Here is a 20,497-nt window from a genome sequence, read left to right as displayed (position 1 = left end):
AGATATGTTTTTATGATGCTTGGGCATCGTGGGTTTGGCTCTTGCACATTTTTTTCGATCGGATGTTAATTGTCATTTTCAATCATTTGTTAAATAGTATTATTGATCGAACATTTATTTATCACTATCTATTTTTCAAAATCTTACCGATCATACGTCGTGCATTGCTGTCAGCTTTGAAAAATCTTACTGATCGAACGTCGTGCATTGCTATCAGTTGTTGAAAATTCTATGATCGGATGGCGTACGTCACTATCCATTTTACCTGTTGGGTGGAATTATCATTGATGAATTGAATAGAGTTCAAAGAGTGTCAATCAAATTTAAGAATCCATTACAAAAAACTTAGTAAGTTCTCCTATTGTCGGTCGGTCCTAGGATTGTGTGCATAATTAAAAAAAAAATTCACTTAACATTTTTATGAACTTGTTAATAATATAAAAGGGATATAACGATAACATATTCTCATTGCTGAGTCGACCCCTCTCGGTGATACGCTTTATCGGTCACTTGGTTATCCGAACATCTTAGTGAGTCTTTATGGTGAGCTTGAGTCAAGCGGTAAAGATTGTACCTCAACTCATACCTTTCTCCACGGGCAGTTCTCTTTGTTGGATGGTGATTGGCTTGCTCGGTTCTCATTAATATGAGTGGAGTAGTTGTATCCTTCTGTTGATATGTGATTGTTTGCTAGTTTCATTAGCTCGATAAATACCTTTGATCGCTACATGCCCAACGCGTAATGGAAAAGTCCTTCCTTCAGCCATTTAGCTAGGACGTCATGGACTACTATGAGTTCGAGATCCCACACTTCCAACATCTATTTTTGGAAGCATGTAATGAACTAGCAAATGCTCTTGTTCTATTCCTAACTTCTTTGTAGGAGTGCCTATGAGTATTTTTTAGGTTTTTAGGCGCCAAAAAACTGCACCACAAACATTCACTTAAAGTCAATGAATGTGGTGATTATTCCTGGTGGTAATGCATTAAACTACATGTGGTCGACTATCTTAGCGTGGTAAAGAAAAGATGACATTTCAACACATTGGTGATCCTCATTAAGCACAAAGTTGACTCAAATGAAGCTATGAGGTTGGTCAGATGACTCCAATCCTAGTAGAATTATAGTGTTAGGATCATGAACATCTCTAGAGGCTCAGCCTCAGAGATTTACTAAGATAATGCATTCTTGGTTTGTTGAGGCAGTGGGCTAAAAAAATTCAAAAAGTACCTTGTACTCTCATTGAGAGCTTAATGATGTGGTAAGTTTATGGGTCAAATTTTTAGAAGGCATATGAAATACCGAGAAACACTGCCCAAGGTTTCACTCTCATTTTATGAGGATTTTATATGGGGTTTGAGGTTTCATATAAGTGCAAGCCCCTATGATTAATTATCTATGTCGATAACGGAAGAGCACTTTCGATTATTAGGCACTAAGTATTCAGAGAACAAATTGAAATTTAAAATTATAAAAATTATCACCATTAGCTTAAAGAGATGATGGGAAAACGACGACGAACCCGATTAAGACCTTATTGTTTCATTAACCCAGGCTGTCGTGGACTCTGATCTACTTAATTGGAGTAGGTAATTAACTGTACCTGACAAAATGATTCTTGTCAGCAGCCACATGTTGCTTTGTCCAAAGGGATCTTGTAGAACTAGGGTGAATATTTGTCTAAGGGAACTAATCTAATTTTTAGTTACATCACTTCAAGTCCATCTAAAGCCTTAACTTAGATTTTTTGAAGTTTCAAAATTAGACAAAATTTGATAGTCTCCCGGCATTATCCCCCATTAGAGGCTATAATGGGGGACCAAGTCTGCCCATAATGCCAAGAAAGGCGTGCATGGTAGATGTCATGAGACACTATGACCAATTTATTTGAAACCACCACGCCAAGAAAGACTCACATGAGGTACATGTAGGTATATTTCATAGCAAGAGTATTTCCTTGTTACACCGTGAGTGTTGCTGATGAGTTTCCTTTGTCACACTAAGAAAAGTATGCACAACTTCCACTCATCGTGCGAAACAGATTGCAAAAAGCATCGCAACGCGCATATGAGTTTCCCTCGCCATGTTAAGAAAAGCGTGCATGAGTTATGCTCGTCGCACCAAACACGTCTCAAACGTGAAATGCGCCGCGAATATCACCTACGAGTTTCGCTCGCCACATTAAGAAAAGCATGCACAAGTTCCGTTCGTAACATCAAAAGCATTGCAATCGACTTTAGGAGTTGAGAAATACTATCTTTTTATACCTTTGCTTTGTTTGACGAGAGCTGGGAGATGAACTTCTATGTATCTCTCAATAAAACTTTCAATCCTCTCCCGCATTACAACATTGCACACACACTCATGCGTATCTTTTCTTACTCTACTCTAATACACAATCACATACATACCATTGATAGTCAAATCTAACTCAAATCCTTATAACCAAACTCTTCTTTATTTCAGCACGCACCCAAATAATATTGTTGTTTGGCAGCAGATTTGTGAAGGGTTTAATCCAAAAAAGAAATTTAACTCTATCAAATAACCAAACAGCACATTTAAGAAATTCCATGGAGCATGAACTCTACTTCTCTATTTTACTTGATCCGAATTAGATGGCCATGGTATTGGGAGCAGCAGTTCAGGATGATGAGGCATACAGTTTCTGTGTGGGTTTTGTAGCAACGAATGATGCGAAAAAAAATGTTGCTACTGTTTCAAGGAGTGGCAGGTGGAGTTAGCGCTATGAGAGGAAGGATGGAAAAGCTCACGGGTTGGAGGTAGAGCAATTGAAAATCTAGTGCTAACAGAGGGAGGAGAGACAGCTATAGCTTTCTTGTATGAGATGGGAGCTGGGTTGAGGACAGCGAGTGGGGCAGAGCAGCTTACGAGGAATGCTGGGCTGCAGGTAGTAATAGCTTGCGTGCACGAGGGAGGAGCGCTTTAGTTGCTGGGAACAGAGATGGGAGAGTTCTAGTTCTTGCTGATAAAGGAGAGTAACAGGAGATGGACAGGACTTTATTGTTTGGATGTGGCGTGAAAGAGGACTGGAGGAGATGAGAGTGACGGGGGCTCTCGGGTCTGTGCGCCGTGAGGGAGGGAAGCTGGGAGTGTTGGCTGGCGGAGAGGCAATCAACGACGATGAGAGGAGCTACGGGTAGGAGTGGTTGCTGTTTGGCCGGCGAGGGAGAATTAAAATGGTTTGTGGTGTCTCAGAAAGGAGGAGATGGGTTAGAGAGGGAGAGGGAGAGGGAGAAAGAGAAGAGAAGAGAAGAGAAAGAAGGAAAGACAGCCTAGATGTATCTTTGTTCTTCTCTGTTTGGTTCAGCTTGACTTCACCTTGTTTTGGTTTACTCTATAGCCTTTGTCATTTTGTATCGATAAATAGGAATGAGTTCGTACATTGGTGTGTGTGTGTTTCATTTAATAAAGTAATTTCCTCCTCTGTGTTAGTTCTCTGTTTCAATCTACATCATGGTATGAGAGCTTCTGTTGTAAGGTCTTCCCCTTCTGATCTCTTCTTGGGCTCTTTCACCTTTCCCTGCCTTCTGCTATCTTTGGTTTTCGAGTCTTGCTATCAAGAACAGCTTATTCCTTAAATCTTTTATGATTTTATTCTTCCTCCCTTCTTCTTCTTTTGCCTTTATCATGAGTTCTCACTCTAACTCCTCCGTTCACATTGACATGGCCACCAACTCAAGCACCTCCCTACCCACCGGTTGCCCAATTCCTACTCAACTGAAATTTCTGTCCAATATCAAAAACGTCGTCTCTGCGGCTCTTACTGTTGACAATCATCCCTTTTGGAAAGCACGGATGTTGAAACTATTTTGTGCCAATGGGTAAGACGACTTTCTTGATAGTTCTTATTGCTGCACTAATAAATTCATCCAAGGTATTTCAAGAAATAACACACCTAATCCTGACTTCAACAAATTAATCTTATGGATCAAAATGTCTCTGATGTCGTTTACTCTGTTATCTCACTTTCCATCCTTCCCTATCTTCTTAACCTTGAAAATTATGTTGAAATATGGAATACCATTGAACAGCACCTTTAGCCGTTCAATAGATGTCACATTCTTCAACTTAAAAATGAAGTCCACCTTATTTCCAAAGGTGCTAGAATCATGACTCAATACCTCCCCGACATCAAATACAAAGTTGATGTTCTTGCTAAGGCGGGAGTAATGCTTGATGTCGGTGATATAATACTTTATATCCTCAATGGTTTATCATCCACTTATAATGTCTATAAGACCTCCATTCGAACTCATCTCCAACCCATTAGCTTGGATGATCTTTACACATTGCTATGCAGTGAAGAACTTACTCTAGCTCAAGAAGCTCTCAAAGAAGCTCATCCTCATCACAACACTGCATTTGCCGCACCTTATCGTAGCAAGAACAAGTCTCAATTCACTACTTCTTCCAACAAAAATCAGCAAATAATTTTCAATTCGAGTCGAACTATGCATCAATCAACTCAAAATAGCTTTCAATAGTTAAAGTGTATCCTTAGATAATTATAAGGCATTGTTTATCTTGGATTATTCAATGATCCTTTGAACTCACTGCTTTTACTGGTGCTGATTGTGCTGAAGATCTTATTGATCGCAAATCAACTACTAGTATATGTATTTTTCTTGGGTCTACACTTTTGTCTTAGACAGTTAAAAAGCAAGCCACCATAGCTCGTTCCTCTACCGAAGCTGAATATCAAGCTCTCGCTACAAAGTTGATTGAGATAGTATGGCTATGATGTTTGCTCCATGGTTTTCAAATGACTCTTATAGCTCTAACTCCTCTTTATTGTGTTAATACCTTTACTATAGCGCTTGTCAATAATCAGTTGTTTCATGCTCATACCAACACATAAAAATTGACTGTCACTATATAAGAAAATGCATTGACAACAAAGTTCTTAAGGTTCGTCATATCAATATCACTGATCAAATTGTCTCTCTCTTCACCAAATCTCTTCCAAATTCCAGGTTCAAGTTTCTTGGCAACAAATTGATCATCTTCGACAAATATCAACAATTTGATATTTTAACGTAGGTGTAAATATCAACCAAACCATTCAGCTTGTTTTTATCTTTTTTTGGTTTACTCTATAGTCTTGTCATTTTGTATCTGTAAATAGCACTGAGTTTGTATGTTGGTGTGTGCGTGGCTTCATTTAATAAAGTGATTTCCTTCGATGTGCGTGTTCTCTGTTTCAATCTGCATCACGTAGGTGGAGATGCATGGGTATTGTCAGGGGAGATAAGGTAACGGGAGATTTGGGTAGATCTTTATTTTACTTTATCATTCTTTTATTATTTTAAGAAACAAATTAGTTGTGATTGGACAAGATGGGCGGTGGGGCAGAGAAAAGAGATGGGATTGGGGGTGCTTGTGCAAAAAGTAAGGTGAGATTTTTCTTAGAAAACATTTTATGTATATTATATATTCTAATTTGTGCCCTTCCACTTGTGTGTCATTTGTTAATGTTCCAAATTATGGTAATATGGGTGGGCGTTCTCTCTTGGTAAATTTGATTTTTTTGACATGTATCAAAGATCATTTAGGTGACTTTGCCGACAATCAATGATATTTTGGTTTGAATTTGATTCACATGCACATTAGCAGTTTGTTGTTTGTCCGTTTGTCTTTTGTTTGATCAATTCGTCTTGTGAAATACATATGAGGCTCAACAGGGGCGCTTCAGTGCTCCCAAATCGAAGTTGATTGATTGATGCCGACCTAGACATATCAAAGTACTGAGAGTTGCATTCTCTTTTTAGGACTAGAAAGGCTCTTCATCCTTTATGCACCGGCCCTTCCTCTTGGGGATACTGCTCCATTGCATCTCAAATGACATCCAGCATTTAATCCTTTAACTTATTGATCTACTGTTTCACAAACTCTTTGGTGCATTCCATTTTACCGGTGTCTCTGTTGTGAGTTTCTTCTCCATGGGTTGCTTCTCTTATTGTCATTGACATGATTAACACTTAACACACCTTCTAGGATATTCAATCATAATTTCTCTATGAATCACACCCAAAGAAAACCCTGCAATATTTAACAAAGAAAACCCTACAACTTTTTTTATACCAAGTCAAATGTTTTAATTGCTTTTAGATCAAACTTGTAGACACCAGAGTCAGCAATGATAACAGTGCAATAAGGACTGTAGTCGAGAACCACATCGATCGCCTTATGTACACTGCTGAACTTAGCACAATCATCGAGATCAACGGTTAAAAGTGGGGGCTCCACTATGACCAAGTGGGACTAATTTTAGCCATTTAGAGTCATAGCCGTTGGCCTTCTGCTGCCTCTGGTTGTGGTGTGGGGACGGTGAAACTGAGAGAAGAGGTCATTGACTATGGAGCTTGGGCTCATTACTGACTTATGGCCAATGGTGGTGGAAATTGGATAAGAATGGAAATATAATTTTTTTTTATAAACTGAAATAGGTGTAATGAAGAGGGCTGAGTTGAGGAGTTTAGTTTGTCCTGTCATGTTGTTGGAGTGGGGAGACGTGAAGGAGAGGCCATCTGTAATTTGAATGGAAATGGAATGATAAGTTAATGGGATTTTTGTACTAATATATATATGTGTTGGTTGGAGAGGAGAGTGAAGGAGAAGTCATAACTTTAATGTGAAACTTATTTGGTAATAATATATAATTTTCATGAATAATTCAGCGGTTTATGAAAAAAAATCTATAATCTAACATTAATTGCGGTATATTTTTGAATATTTATGAAGCAAATATGTTTTAATTAATAATAACTCTCAGATTCCACCGAAGCATAGGAGGAAAAATGGCACTAATCAATTGTCATTTTATTAAAACAAATAACACAGCGCACAATCTGATGCTTCCAATTTAAGAAGGAATGTTGATTTGGCATTGACATTCATGAAATGTCTTATGGTCTGTAATAAATATTATTCTTTTGTATGTTTTGGGAGCAATTGGGATATTAAATGACAAATGCTGATGTGTGTAGTATTTGCTTGCACGTCTGCCTAAATATTGGAGCCAGGCCTCCACCAAATGATAGTTCAATTATAATTTAACAAATAAATATTGTTCTTTGTTAACATTTTTAACCAAAATTCGTATTTTTGTCTTTTGATTTCTAGTTTGATTCTTATGTTGTAGCAACAATGTTAAGGCTATTCACGAGAAATATTATGTCAGGACACTCGTATGTGTGGATGACGGTGTGGATTCAGCCACGTCATTGTATAGAGTGGTGTGGTTAAATTCACGCCATAGATCACACATCCAGATAGAAAACTTAATAATATTATGTACGGAACTCGTATGTAAGAAAAAGGACTAATTGCGTTAAGATGCTTTCAAAGTACTAAAAAAATTACTTGTAAATATTTTGCACTTAAAACTAATAGTATATCCCAAAAAATGCTTTGCAATAAATCTTCTTGAAGTTTTTTCCGATTATTTTTTTTTCCTAAAATAGTTTATGGTGATTGAGAAGTTGGAATTTGCAATGAAGCAATAAAGCATGGATAAAAGCTGGTAAGATGCATCAAGCATAAATCACAATGCGAAGGTTGTAGAGGAGGACGACCTTTGTCCAACTTGATAATTCAAATACCATCATGATTGTGTCATTTTGCAAGAGATTTTGTTGATCATTGTTCTAGTTTTGGGGTCACAAACATTATTTTCTTGGGTTGGAATTTATATCGGTCGCGTACTCATAAACATTTTTTTATAGCTAATTGAGGAGCAATTAAGACAACATTATTTTGCTTCATGATAGCTCCCATTGTGATAGAAGCAAATCTTGGAGCAATTTGGATTCTTTGGATGGACCCAGAGAGATAGTAGCCACAAAAAATACACTTAATCCTAAATGGTTGTGAAATTCTTGTACACAATAGTTTTTTTGTCTCATGATCACTCTCAATGTAACATAAGCAAATTGTGGAGTGATTTGGATTCTATGGGTGGTGCCAAAAAGGTACCAACCACAAAAAATGCACCTTATTTTAAGTGGATGTGAAAATATCATTATGTTTGGAATAAATGTAATCGAGAGGATATAATTATCTTCTCAATACTGATTTTTGTGATGGTGGTATGATCAAGAGTTATACTTGTCCAAAATGTGGTCATCAAAGGCCTCCATACTGACATGGATGTTTTCACCTTCTCTCATTGTGTTAGAAGCCACTCAAAGAATAACCAAAAAAGATATTAGAGCGAGTTAGCCACTCCACATAGTTTAATATAAAAGCCAAGAATTGGGCCAACTTGATTGAGTGCAAGCATTTTGAATTTGACTAACTTGGTTTTGCTTGTGATCGAATGATTGTTGCATCTTTATAACCTACGGGAATTCTCTATAGCAAAAATATTGTACCATAGAAGATCAATGGTGATGTTTAACATAGAAGATCAGTGTTGATGTTTGTACCAATCTTATGACATTGATGGAGGTGAGAGCACATCAACCTCTTAGTAAATTCCCATTTGCACAATCATCATCATTGATGAAACTTGTTAAGGAATCTAAATCAATGTAGAAAAAAAAGGGAACAAATGAAAATGTATTTCTATTATTTTTTCTTCATCAACATGTCTATTAGCAATAAAAACAAAAAAATAATTAATAAATCTTTGAAAAGGGGAAGGACCATGATGATGAATTTTTAAACATCTAAACCCATATAAAACACACATACTTGAGTGATGTTTACTAATTTTTATCAATAAAAGTAATTAATACATATAGTAATCATTTGTTTAAATTGTTTATATTGATCTAAAAAAAATGAGTCAAATTGACAACGGGCATTTACAAACATACTACATAATTCCCATGTATTTGCATAACTAACACCATTCATACTTGCATAATACTAAAAAATTTTAACATCAAAACACAATTACTATCACCTTTTAAAGGATTGCATGCCAATAGATTAGATTTAATATAGTAAGAAGGGTTAAATGCTAAAGTCAAATTGTTTGATAACTTATGCTAAAATTTAAAAATTATAATTAAACTTCGATTATTGTCACTCTACGATTAAAATTTATTATTAAAGTTAATTAAAGTAAATTGAATATTTATTGTTAATTATAATAAATAATAATTAATTATCTACTAAACTAACTAATTATTAATGAATTTTTTATTAAACTAATTATTTGTTAAGCAGTAATTTAATATTAATCAATTATTAATTAAGTAGTTATTACTTATATTAATTAAAAATTATTTAAAATTGTATTAAATAATTTAAATTAAAAATGTATTTTTATTCAATAGTTAACTATTAAATAATTACATATAAATTTATCTCATTTAAATTGAATTGATAATATAATTAATTATGAACTTTTAGCAAATAAATTAATAAAATTAATTTCAATAAAAATAAATTAAAACCACAAGTCTATCACCCCTTCCCCTCTCTGCCCCGAAACCCTTGCCTACATCACTCCCGCTCTGCCTATTTTGCCGAGAGTCCCTTCCCTTTTTTCCCCAGGACCCTCGCTTACGTACCTACCCACTATTGGTTTCACCAAAATCATTGCTTGATACTACCAAGATTAGAGTTAACTGGGAAAGCAATGACAGGATCGAAACTCCAATCTTTCTCCTCCTTCTGCTCTACTCCTACCTGAAACCATCGAGGAAATTAAGTTCACATCTTCTTTTCCGCGCAAAGTGGCCAACAAATTCGAGATTTACGATTGAAATTTGTCAAATATGAACCTATCAAATATTTGGCTTTAAATTTGTCCAAACTGACCGTCAGGCAGGATTTGGGTTAAGCCCAGGTTAAATCCCACCCTAAAAGTGAAATACATATTTTCGTTTTCATAAAAATTTTATAACACCAAACTTTTAAAACATACAGAGCTTTAGGTAGTAGATATGTGAATAGATTAGGATTGGATGCTATGCGTGTAAATTTTCCATCACTAAAAATTTGAATCTTTAAAACCAAAATCCAGTTCTTTTGCACCCTTATCTTGAAATTCTAATTGCACACACGCATGACATGCAGGGAAAAAATATTGCGTTCTAAGTACGAATGCAAGCAGCGTCCGGATAATGGATGTGATTCATCGGACGAGAGGAAGAAAAAAAAAACCCTCTCATGCCGGCATATCGCGTCCGTTGTCCCGACGTTGCTTGCATTCGGACTCCAGACACAATATTTTATCCATGCAAGGAACTGTGTAAGTATTAGGTGCAGAGGATAATATTTGGGTGGTATGGAAAACAATTAACCAAATTCGTTTAAAATATGACCAAAAACATCGCACCTCTTCAATTATATATAATAAGAAAAGAAAAACCTCTATAAATCCAACAATAACAGTTGGCCGGGCCGTGGAGCGAGAAATCAAATTTGACATTTATTAATTCATCCTGCATATTTAAAATTAATCAAATATAAATAAAATAAATAAAATATCATGACTAATTCTTCTCTGTAATAGCTCAAAAAAACTATTGGCATATAATTTAATATTCATTACTTTATTTTATAACTAATACCACTAAAGAAAATTTAATATGAATATTAAAAAATTATACTTAAAATAATAAAGAGATATTTTACACTAAATAACATTTTTTTAAGACTTTCAATTTAATGCTCAAATTTTATCCATAATTTTTACATTCATCATATAAATATATATAGGATGTGATACTCGAATATTGGTAGAGCAGTCTCTCTGTAGGTCGTAAGTTCTCAAATCACGGGTTTGAATCTCTCTATGTGTAGGATGTGATACTCGAATATTTAGCATACCTAAAGAGTGTTTATATATATATATATATATATATATATATTATATATATATATATATATATCCTTATATTAATGTCAAAATTTGATTTGTATTCAGAAAAATCACTATAGTTTTAGCTGCTGTAATAGTAATTTTATGCCTTGGTAAGATGGCATCTATGTAAAATTTGAAATTTACACGTTAGATATGTAAATACATAAGAACTGATGGGTATGTAGGTGAATCTTTGTTTAATTAAATGGGTTTTCACATATCCACCTGAAACCATTGAGGGAGATAGCAGTCTTTTTACCCCTTACTCTTGACCATATTCACACGCTTCAGCTTCTCTAAATGCCGTAAATCCGTCCCTCGACTGGATTTACAATTCACAAAATCTTAAATTTAAGACAAAAAAGAGAAAAAATGGATTTAAGAGCTTATGGTTGTACTAAAAAAAAAATCTTGTAACAATGTTGTGCTTCACAATGGCCTGCTCTCTTTTTACACATTAGATTCCAGTAGGCGAATCCATCTTCAGACGGAAGGCATCCAATGCCAACGAATTCAACAAAAGAAGCATATCACAACGTTCTAGCATTCTCATTTCATATAACTTTCCTTCGCATAAACTCGCAAAAGCATCTACATTTATATTAAAATCTGACGCGCATGTAAGTAAATAAACAAAGCAAGCAACACTCATCCAAAGTTTAAATTATTCCCAACATCTCTACTCATGCGTCACATCCAAACAATCGCACGGCTAGAAGTCATCGCCGTAGCAATCATCCTCCACTCTATCGGCAACATCGTCTGCAATCTTATCTTCCAGCAAATCCACGCCCTCCGCCAAAGCCAAACCACCTAGCAGCCCCGCCGCCGCTCCAACAGCCACTCCGGTTCCCACCCCAAACTTCGAACTCTGCTTCCCAGACCCCGCAGCCGGCTGCCCGTACGCCGGCTGTCCGTACCCTGGCTGGGAACCTCCGTAAGGGTTCCCCGCCGGAGGGGCTCCGGAGGGATAGCCCGCCGCCCCCCCCGCCCGCCCCCCCCGCCGCGCCCCCCCCGCCATATGGATAGCCTGACGGAGGAACGGTAGATCCACCGTAAGGGTAACCCGCGGGAGGCGGCGCGTAGCCATAGGGGTCGCGGGATTCACGGTATCCATAGGTCTGTCCGTACGAAGGAGGCGGCGGAGCGTAGGGATCGTAATACCTAGGTTGTTCCTTAACGGCTACGCGGATATCGAGCTTACCTTGTGGGCGACCGGAGGGGCGCTTAAGCTTGAGAGTCCGATCGAGCTTCCCGCCGATGCCGATGTCGTCAACGACCTCAGAAAGGGGAAGGCGGGCTGATCCGACGAGCGGCTTAACACCCTCATCGGCGTCGGCATGGACGATGTCGATGTAGAGAGTAGCGTCGCGGAGAGAGAGATTTGGGGGAAGGGGGATTATCAGCTTCTCGTCCCATTCGGGATCGGTGTCGTGATCGATGTCGACTTTGGTGGAGCTTTTTGGGGAGGAATCGATCCAGACGACGGCGTAGGGGCGGAGATCGCCCTTTCGCCAGTTCACGTTCTTGAGGTTGCGAGCAGACCGGATCGTGACCTCGATCTCATAGCGGGAGGCCATTGATGATGTCGCCGGTGATCTGGATGTGATCGGATAGAAAGCTGTTGGAGTTTTGATGTGGGTGGGGGATGTTATTTATAGGACGGCTGAATTCCGGAAGAATTTGGTTATGGAAATGAAGGTGTTTCGGTTTTGTCTGGTGACGGAGGTTTCTAGATTGCTGGTTTGCTTCGACGGGAGGGTCGTTTGTGATGTGTCTCGGTTGGAATCAAATCACTCGGTAGACGTGCTAAGGCATCGACCGTTTGACCCAAAAAGAAGAATTAGGAGAGGGTGTGAGAGAGAGAAGAATAAGACTCGGCAGACAACGATCCGGATGCAACGAGGAGGCAGAGGTTTGTTTCCCGCCCTCTGCCGATGCATGTCGTTGTTCACATATCAGGACATCTAGATGTAATAATTTTTTGAGAAAATGAGGTGTTCTCGATCTCTTTGATTAATTTTATTCTACATAATTGGTTATAAGGAGTGGAGAGAGGGGTATCTTTACATGAGGATCGAGAGAATGCTTAGGAGCCAACTTAGGGGAGAGCACCTCTTTTACATGTTATAGCTTCTCATATTCATAGAAAGAGGGAGGGATATTACAAAACAACTAAATATATTTTTAGTTAATGGTTGTTTAAATGAGGATTGTTTGATGCTTGAGATGATTAGTTGGTTGAGGAATACAACCGACCGACTGAGGATCAGTTTGTCATAGAGAAAGGCTAGTTGCTATTTTGCCTGACTAAATGAGACGGACAGTCTAAAGCTTGTCGATAATAATGTTTGTCGGAGGGGAGATGTTCAGCTGTGGAGATGTGAGATCATTGAAATAAAGTGTGTTGGTCGGCTGAATGAGCCGACCGACCAATGCTTGAGTGGTCAAGCGACTGCTGGGCAATTAAAGTGAGACGATCGACTGAATGAGACCAATAAAAGAGATTAAATAAATGGTCAATCGACTGAAAACCAACTGAACGTTGCATGCGGGGGAATGCCGTTGTTCGAATAAGTTTGTTCTGACATGATTTAACCTCATTTTTCAACATCATCTTTCAGCTATATAGTCTCATTTTGTTTAGCTTTTTTTTTTTGGGTAATTTAAGAAGTTATAAATTGTAAATTTAGAATTTTCATTTATTTTAAAATAGTTTTTAAATAAATAAAAATATTGCTCAACTTTTGTATCCACACAAATGCTACTTTGTGAAAGGGTCTCAGCATTATTTTTCTTGTTTGAATTAGCTCTAAAAAGAAATATATTAATTTTCATGAAAACATGATTTATATAGATGTCATATTTATATATCAATTATCCAAACATTATTTTTGACGTACATAATATATTAAAAAAAATGAACATATGTATTTCGTTTTTTTAAAAAAAAATAAAATAGCGATATTTCTTATGCGAAATAAAAATTTTGGATGCTATAAATATAAAATAATAAGTTTTAAAAGTTAAGATACTACTTAAATACATAGGATTGAGTGGAATTTATGTGATGGCCCCTAATTTCTTTAAATTTATATCATTATAAATTTCAATCATTTATTTTATTTTAGGATAATCTAAAATAAATATTTAATTATAAATTATTTTTATACGCTATACTTATTTTTAAAAATTCAATAATTTTAATACTCGTGTTTAAAATTTACTAAAAATATAATTTTTATATTTAGAATTTTGTTTTATCACTTTATTAACTTTTAACACTTATGTTTAAATCCTTTCCTTTTTTGCAATTTTTTTTTTCATTTAAATATTAAACAGGCATAATTTTTTTAGTCAGTATTTTCTTTTTGATCCAAATGGAGGCTAAACTTTTAAAAGTCACTTAAGGTGACGTAATGTCAGCATTAGGAGCAGTGCAGACGATAAATTCGCACAAGGAGCGAAAACTCAAACAGTGTATGCGTTAACATGAAAAGCAAATTGTATTTGCGTTTAACAAGACGCAAAATTATTTTATAATCTTAAAATTAACAAGAATTTAATGTCAAAATGTCAATATTTTCTTTTAAAATACGAATTTTTGAAAAAAAAAATTATCAATAAGTAAAATGTCACTATATTTAATTAATTATAGAATGATATAAATTAATAAAAATGTTCTTAATAATTTATTTTATGTATTATTAAAGAGAATCTAATTCAAGGAAAATAAGAAATTAATTTTGCCGGGTAGTATTTAAATTAATCAAAAATATTAAAAATAATTTAATTTTGACTAAACTTTAACATTGGAAGTAACAAGCTTCGAACATCAAACTTTTGAAATTAAATTCAAACTTTATTGAAAAAGTAGTTGACGGTAAAATAAATTTAAGAAAAAATGATAAAATCTATTTTCAATGTCACGGTCAAGGAGCTCCTCTTCCTGGAGTATATCATGTTAGCGCTCGGAGCAGTCGCTCTTATAATTGATGTTCCTCTTCATTATACGCTTGTATCTGATCACCAGCTAATGTGACAATTGGAGTCTCTTGTCAAATGTAGAATGTGGTCCGCTGTAATTGGGGCACAAATAAAATTGTAGATATAAGTGAGGTTGACCAGTGCAAAGCATAAGACAGACCCTCATATGATTTTGAAAGTCTTGTATATGTTGAGGTTCATGCATATGTTGAGGATCTAACATAGACAAATGATCTTCTCAAAGCATCTAAATTTGATCCTCTTGAGAAGATCGTAGGTGACCGCCATGGGATATCTAAAGTTGATCTTCAGGAAGTGTGTTCTGATGGCTGGTTAAAATCGCTACAATAAATATAGAGTGATTGGTCCATTCTGATAGAAAACTCAGTGAGTACATCATAACCTTCCTGCATTGTCATAACTTCTTAATCATGACTACCAGTAAATCTATTAGCAAGGCTCTTTTGAACGTATGTAATAGTTAACCTGCATTAGTTTATAATTAATCAAATCAGGACAATACATAAGAAACAATAAGTCTAATATTATTATAAAATATTTACGCATCATTAATCTCTCTCTAAGTGACCTAGGGCGGTAAGTATATGGTGGTACAACAAACGATAGTTCTAGGTAAATCGACGCCCATTATCTATACCACTATAAGTAATGTGACAATTCTACACTTCCATCGCATTAATGTGGGTTTATCGGAACTATGATGGCCCGACGGTTGTTCTGCAACGCAATGAAATTTTGATGGCAATGCATCCAATCCCTATTAGGTTTTACTTTTCCATCGACTCGTGGAAATGAATGATCTATTAACCCAATCATTGTGGTTTGTACAGAAGAAAATTATCACATTACTCGATCTGAAAGTTGTCACTCCACACATTTTCAATTGATCAAAGGTACACAAGGTGTCCATATTTCCATCCTCTCAATACAAATCTCAAGTAACCATACCAAATACCGTCAACATACGGTTCCCAAATAGCTTGTTTGTTTAGACCTTATGATTTGTTAAAGATTAGATAAATAATGTAGAAGTTTTTTTATATAAGTTAATATACTTGACACTGCACTAGTCCATCAATTTCATCTCTATATATTTCTCGACTTCAATGTAGCACTTCACGTTCTTGATCATTGTTTCATTAGGGTGCATCAGATAAAATTTTTAAAGAAATTACAGACAATTTTACAAACATTTTGAGTTTGCATAAAATATATCTGAATCCGCAAGGCTCGCATGTTAAATCTATAGGAATAGGAACACGAAGAGTACGTCTCCAGACATGCAAATGCTATCAACACCAAACTCGTAATAGGTGTAAACATCTGGCTATTCTAGCAACAGTAAGCTTTGTGGCCAAATTTAGTTCTATGTACAATTATGCTAAAACAGCACCTCCTACAGAGTACAGGGAGATTGTCGCTAAATCTTCAAGTAATTATAAATAATATAAATGTGTATGTCACCTCGAAAATAGTCTAACAAATATAAAATGTATGCTCGAACAGTACAAAAAGGTGGGATAATCTAAATTCTCCTAAGATTCTCTATAAAAGACATATCTGAGCCAAAGAGAAGTTCAATGATATGGGATTGAGGTGTCCCATTTAAAAGTTCGTGACGACTTCCTCGTCCTCAGGATAATGGACAATCTCATTTATGTCCGGATATCTTCCTAATATCTCATCACAATAATCTAACCAACTAGACCAACCCAACTCGGGGGTCAACAACAACTGGACCGATGTTTGACTACAAAAGCTTTAGAAATGTAAATGGTCCTCGTGAGCACAAAATGGTAAGAATATTCTCTATGCGTATGTTTTATATCCATCCCTGTAGATTTTATTGTAGCAAAATAAAATAATTGTGGAAGCCTATTAATTTTGTTTCAGTGATTTGAATTTTTTGGAATCAAACATGTTTTATCACACTAGATTGTTTATGAAGAATTGCTCTTGAATCATAGTTAAGGTTATTTTTGCTTGGATTGCATTTTATTTTAGGAAGATTTACATACATACCACTCAATTCTCAAGTATTTACATATATAAACTCCTAAACCTCAATTTTTACATAGATTATATCTTAACTATGCTTTAAAAAAGGGGTATTTTACATTTTAAAAATTAAGAATTTGGTATCTTTTGTGATATGGAAGTATAAAATAGTGTTAAAAATGTCAAAAGTAAAGTTTAAGTGTTATATTTGTAAATACATAGGAATTGAGTGGCATGTATGTACGTTCCCTTTTATTTTTTGTGCGAATAGTAAAGTTTAGGTATTATTATTGTAAATACATAGGAATAGAGTGGTATGTATGTAAATGCCCCTTTATTTATGCCACAAGTAAAGTTTAGGTGGTGCAACATTTAACTAGTTAAGATTAGATACTCACATAACGCGTCTTAGGACCCGTTTGGGGCAGCTTATAAATGCGGGGACGTTTTTGAAAATATTGCGGTACCTTTTGGATTGCGCATTTTGTCTGCTTATCGGAAAACACGGTTCCATTTTTACACTAAGGATAAACTGTTTATTCTGAAACGCACAAGCTGCCCCAAACGTACCATTATTCTCCCATAACACTAAAATATGAGTAAGGTTAAAGGCAAAAAAGAGACAATTAAAAGTAAATGACTGCTAAAAATATAAAATAACTACAACAATACAAAAAAAAATACTAATATAATTAAAATAATTGACTGCTAAAATAAACACTATTAAAGATTAGTATAATAAATGATATAATATAAACAAATTTTGAACATCTGATATGAATCTTGAGGCGTCTTATGCTCTACTTTCATTGTGACAATCTCAACATGAATATTGAAATTAACAAAACAGTCAGGTGTACTTATTGTTTCTTTTGAAACTTATCCAAATAATTTTAATTCAAATTTATTCTTTGTAAATTTATTTTCTTTTATCTTGTATTTTGTTCTGAATGTCTTTTTATTTATTTGGATTTCATAATTTTGCTTAATTTTTAAATGTGAAGTTTTTGTTTTTGTTTTAGGTTTTCAAGTTTGATATTGTCTAGAAAGGTTTCAGGAGTAAGACTTCCGTGACTTGTTAAAGACAAGCCAAACTAAGAAAAAAGATGGAACGGATGTGAAAACCGCCGCTCCAAATGGACCCTTAATCTTAATTCTATCTAGGAAGTCTTACTTTTATGGGGGGCATTTGCATACACACCATCTAATTCCTATGCATTTACATTTCCAAAACTTGAGCTTTACTTTTGGCATGCATGCAAAACTTCCATTTTATATGAAGTGCTCTTGTTCCTTGGGATGAAAGCGGCTTATTTTAGCATCGAGGAATAAATAAGCTTATCCCACAAGATGCCATTTATTAATCGCATCAATCATTACACAATATATAAGCATCTTATTTTATCAATCATCCGGCTGAAAAAATATGACGATAAAAACATTCTCAATTTATAACTTAATTTTGAAGAATGATCATCATCTTCATTAATGCTGCCATTTTTGTTTTTTAAAGTTTCTTTTTAATCATATTATTCTCTTATTTAAGTTAGCTATTCTCTTCCATTGACTAAGATTAAAGTACCATCAATAAGGTTTTTCATTAACACACTATTGACCATCATATCTATTCTATAGTTTGAGTCGGTCGAATGTAAGATCAACAGAGAATAATATATATCACGTCGCACAATAAAACATGAAATATCTGGATCTCTCTCAAATTTACCCGAAATGATCTCCGATCTCAAAACGGACCGTGGGAGTGTGTATGGATTGTCAAGATGGTTCAACAAAGTCTATTTGCGTCGGAATTAGGCTTCGTTTGGTCTGTGTTGAGGGGTGAAATATTTGTTTTATTTGAATATTGAATAAATGTAATATGTATACTTATGAATTTATATAGTAATGTTAACGATATGTCATCAACAAATTTTCATTATCCGACATGGATCTCGAAGTGTGGCATGAATCTCGATTTAATTTTTTTTATTAAGAAATGTTCAAACTAACATTAAAAATCATCCAGAGATCTCATTTCAACAAACTCACAGTCAAACAGGTCGGTTAGATGAGACAAATAGAATAACATCAAAGTTGCTTCAATCCAAGTCTAATCAAGCCCGTATCGAGTTGTTAAGACATTTTTGGAAGTTTCTAGTGCCCAATTGGACAACTAAACAAATTATAATTCTGAGAAGCTTATGGTCGAATCGAGCGTCTTGGCGAGACGAATCCAATGAGCCCAAGTTCACTTAATTCTAACATTGTTAAGACACTCAAATGTGTACAAATTATCATCTAATCGAGGGAACCTCTCAGGGTTGTATGATGAAGTGGTCAAGATTCTTTCCTTATTCACCGGAAGGCCTCTCCTAGTCTCTATAAATAAAGTCATACCCCATTGATGAAGGAGACTAAGCCCCGAGCTTGGAGGAGGATCATGAAGAGGAGTTGAAGTCTATTGTTTTAAACCGAAGATCTGACAAACATTTCCTGCTTATGTTGCCACTGAAAATTGTTGACCATCGCTTATTTGCCACCGTTGAGCACTATTATCCGACCTCTGCTTCTTCATTAAAGCCCCTTACGGAGTTATTACATACGCTCTGAAGGAACAACTAGTCTTACATAGTAATGACCAATCTTGTGGAGTAATGAAGCATCCTACTGCACAACATACCCTAAAGATGGCGTAGCAAAACATCATGAAGTTGGTGTAACAACACCTTAAAGATGACGCAACATGGACCCGCATATAGTATAGTAATAAACCATAAAGACAATATAATGATTCACTGTGAAAACAGTGTGACAATGCATCCCAAATACGGTGCAATGACACGCTCCATATATGTTGCAACAATATGCTACATATATGATGCAATGTTGCTTCCCCAGTACTTAGGATGAGGTGACTTTTTTTTGGACTCATAAAACTTTCTTCTTGTAGCCAACCACTACGATTTATGTGACTAACTACAACTTATATGATCCACAATGTAGCTCCCAACTTCGACTTCTGTGACCTACGAACGTTATCACAACTCATGCAACTCCTAAATCCAACCTCTGTGGCTTACAGACTTTATCACAGCTCATGTGGCTCTAAACTCTGACCTTTGTGGCCTAAGGACATTATCACAGCTCATGCGACTCCCAACTCAACCCTCTACAGCCTACATATATTATCACAGCTCATGCAAATCTCAACTCCAATCTCTGTGTCTACGTATATTATCACAGCTCATGCAGTTCCTAACTCTGGCCCTTGAGGCTTACGAACTTTATCACAACTCATGTAATTCCAACCTCTGTGTCTACGTATGTTATCATAAATCATGCACCTCCAAACTTTAGCCTATGTTTTCTATATACATTATCACATCTCATATGACTCCCAACTCTGACTTCTGTAGCCTACGAATATTATCATAACTCATGCGGCTTCCAACTCCAGCCTCTACGGCCGACAAATGCTATCACAACTCATACAGTTCCCAAATATAGCTTTTGTAGCCTAATAATATTATCATAACTAATGCATCTCCCAATTCAACCTCTATAGCCTACAAATGTTATCATAGGTCATGCAACTCCCAACTCAAGTCTCTGTGTCATACGAATGTTATCAGAGATCATGAGGTCCC

The 20,497-nt window shown here is 35.6% G+C and overlaps 1 protein-coding gene across 1 annotated transcript; it reads right to left on the bottom strand.

The window, feature by feature from the left end:
• Positions 1-11,356: 11,356 nt before the first annotated feature.
• LOC110020886 (protein SRC2 homolog) lies at positions 11,357-12,685 on the bottom strand. Its single transcript, XM_020719159.1, is given in 2 exon segments — positions 11,357-11,844; positions 11,846-12,685. Coding segments are annotated over 2 exon segments (867 nt in total). The 5' UTR covers positions 12,425-12,685; the 3' UTR covers positions 11,357-11,556.
• Between the last annotated feature and the right edge of the window lie 7,812 nt (positions 12,686-20,497).

Source organism: Phalaenopsis equestris, unplaced genomic scaffold (assembly GCF_001263595.1).
Source record: "Phalaenopsis equestris unplaced genomic scaffold, ASM126359v1 Scaffold000107, whole genome shotgun sequence".
NCBI lineage: Eukaryota > Viridiplantae > Streptophyta > Magnoliopsida > Asparagales > Orchidaceae > Phalaenopsis > Phalaenopsis equestris.
This window is presented reverse-complemented; position numbering and strand designations above follow the sequence as displayed.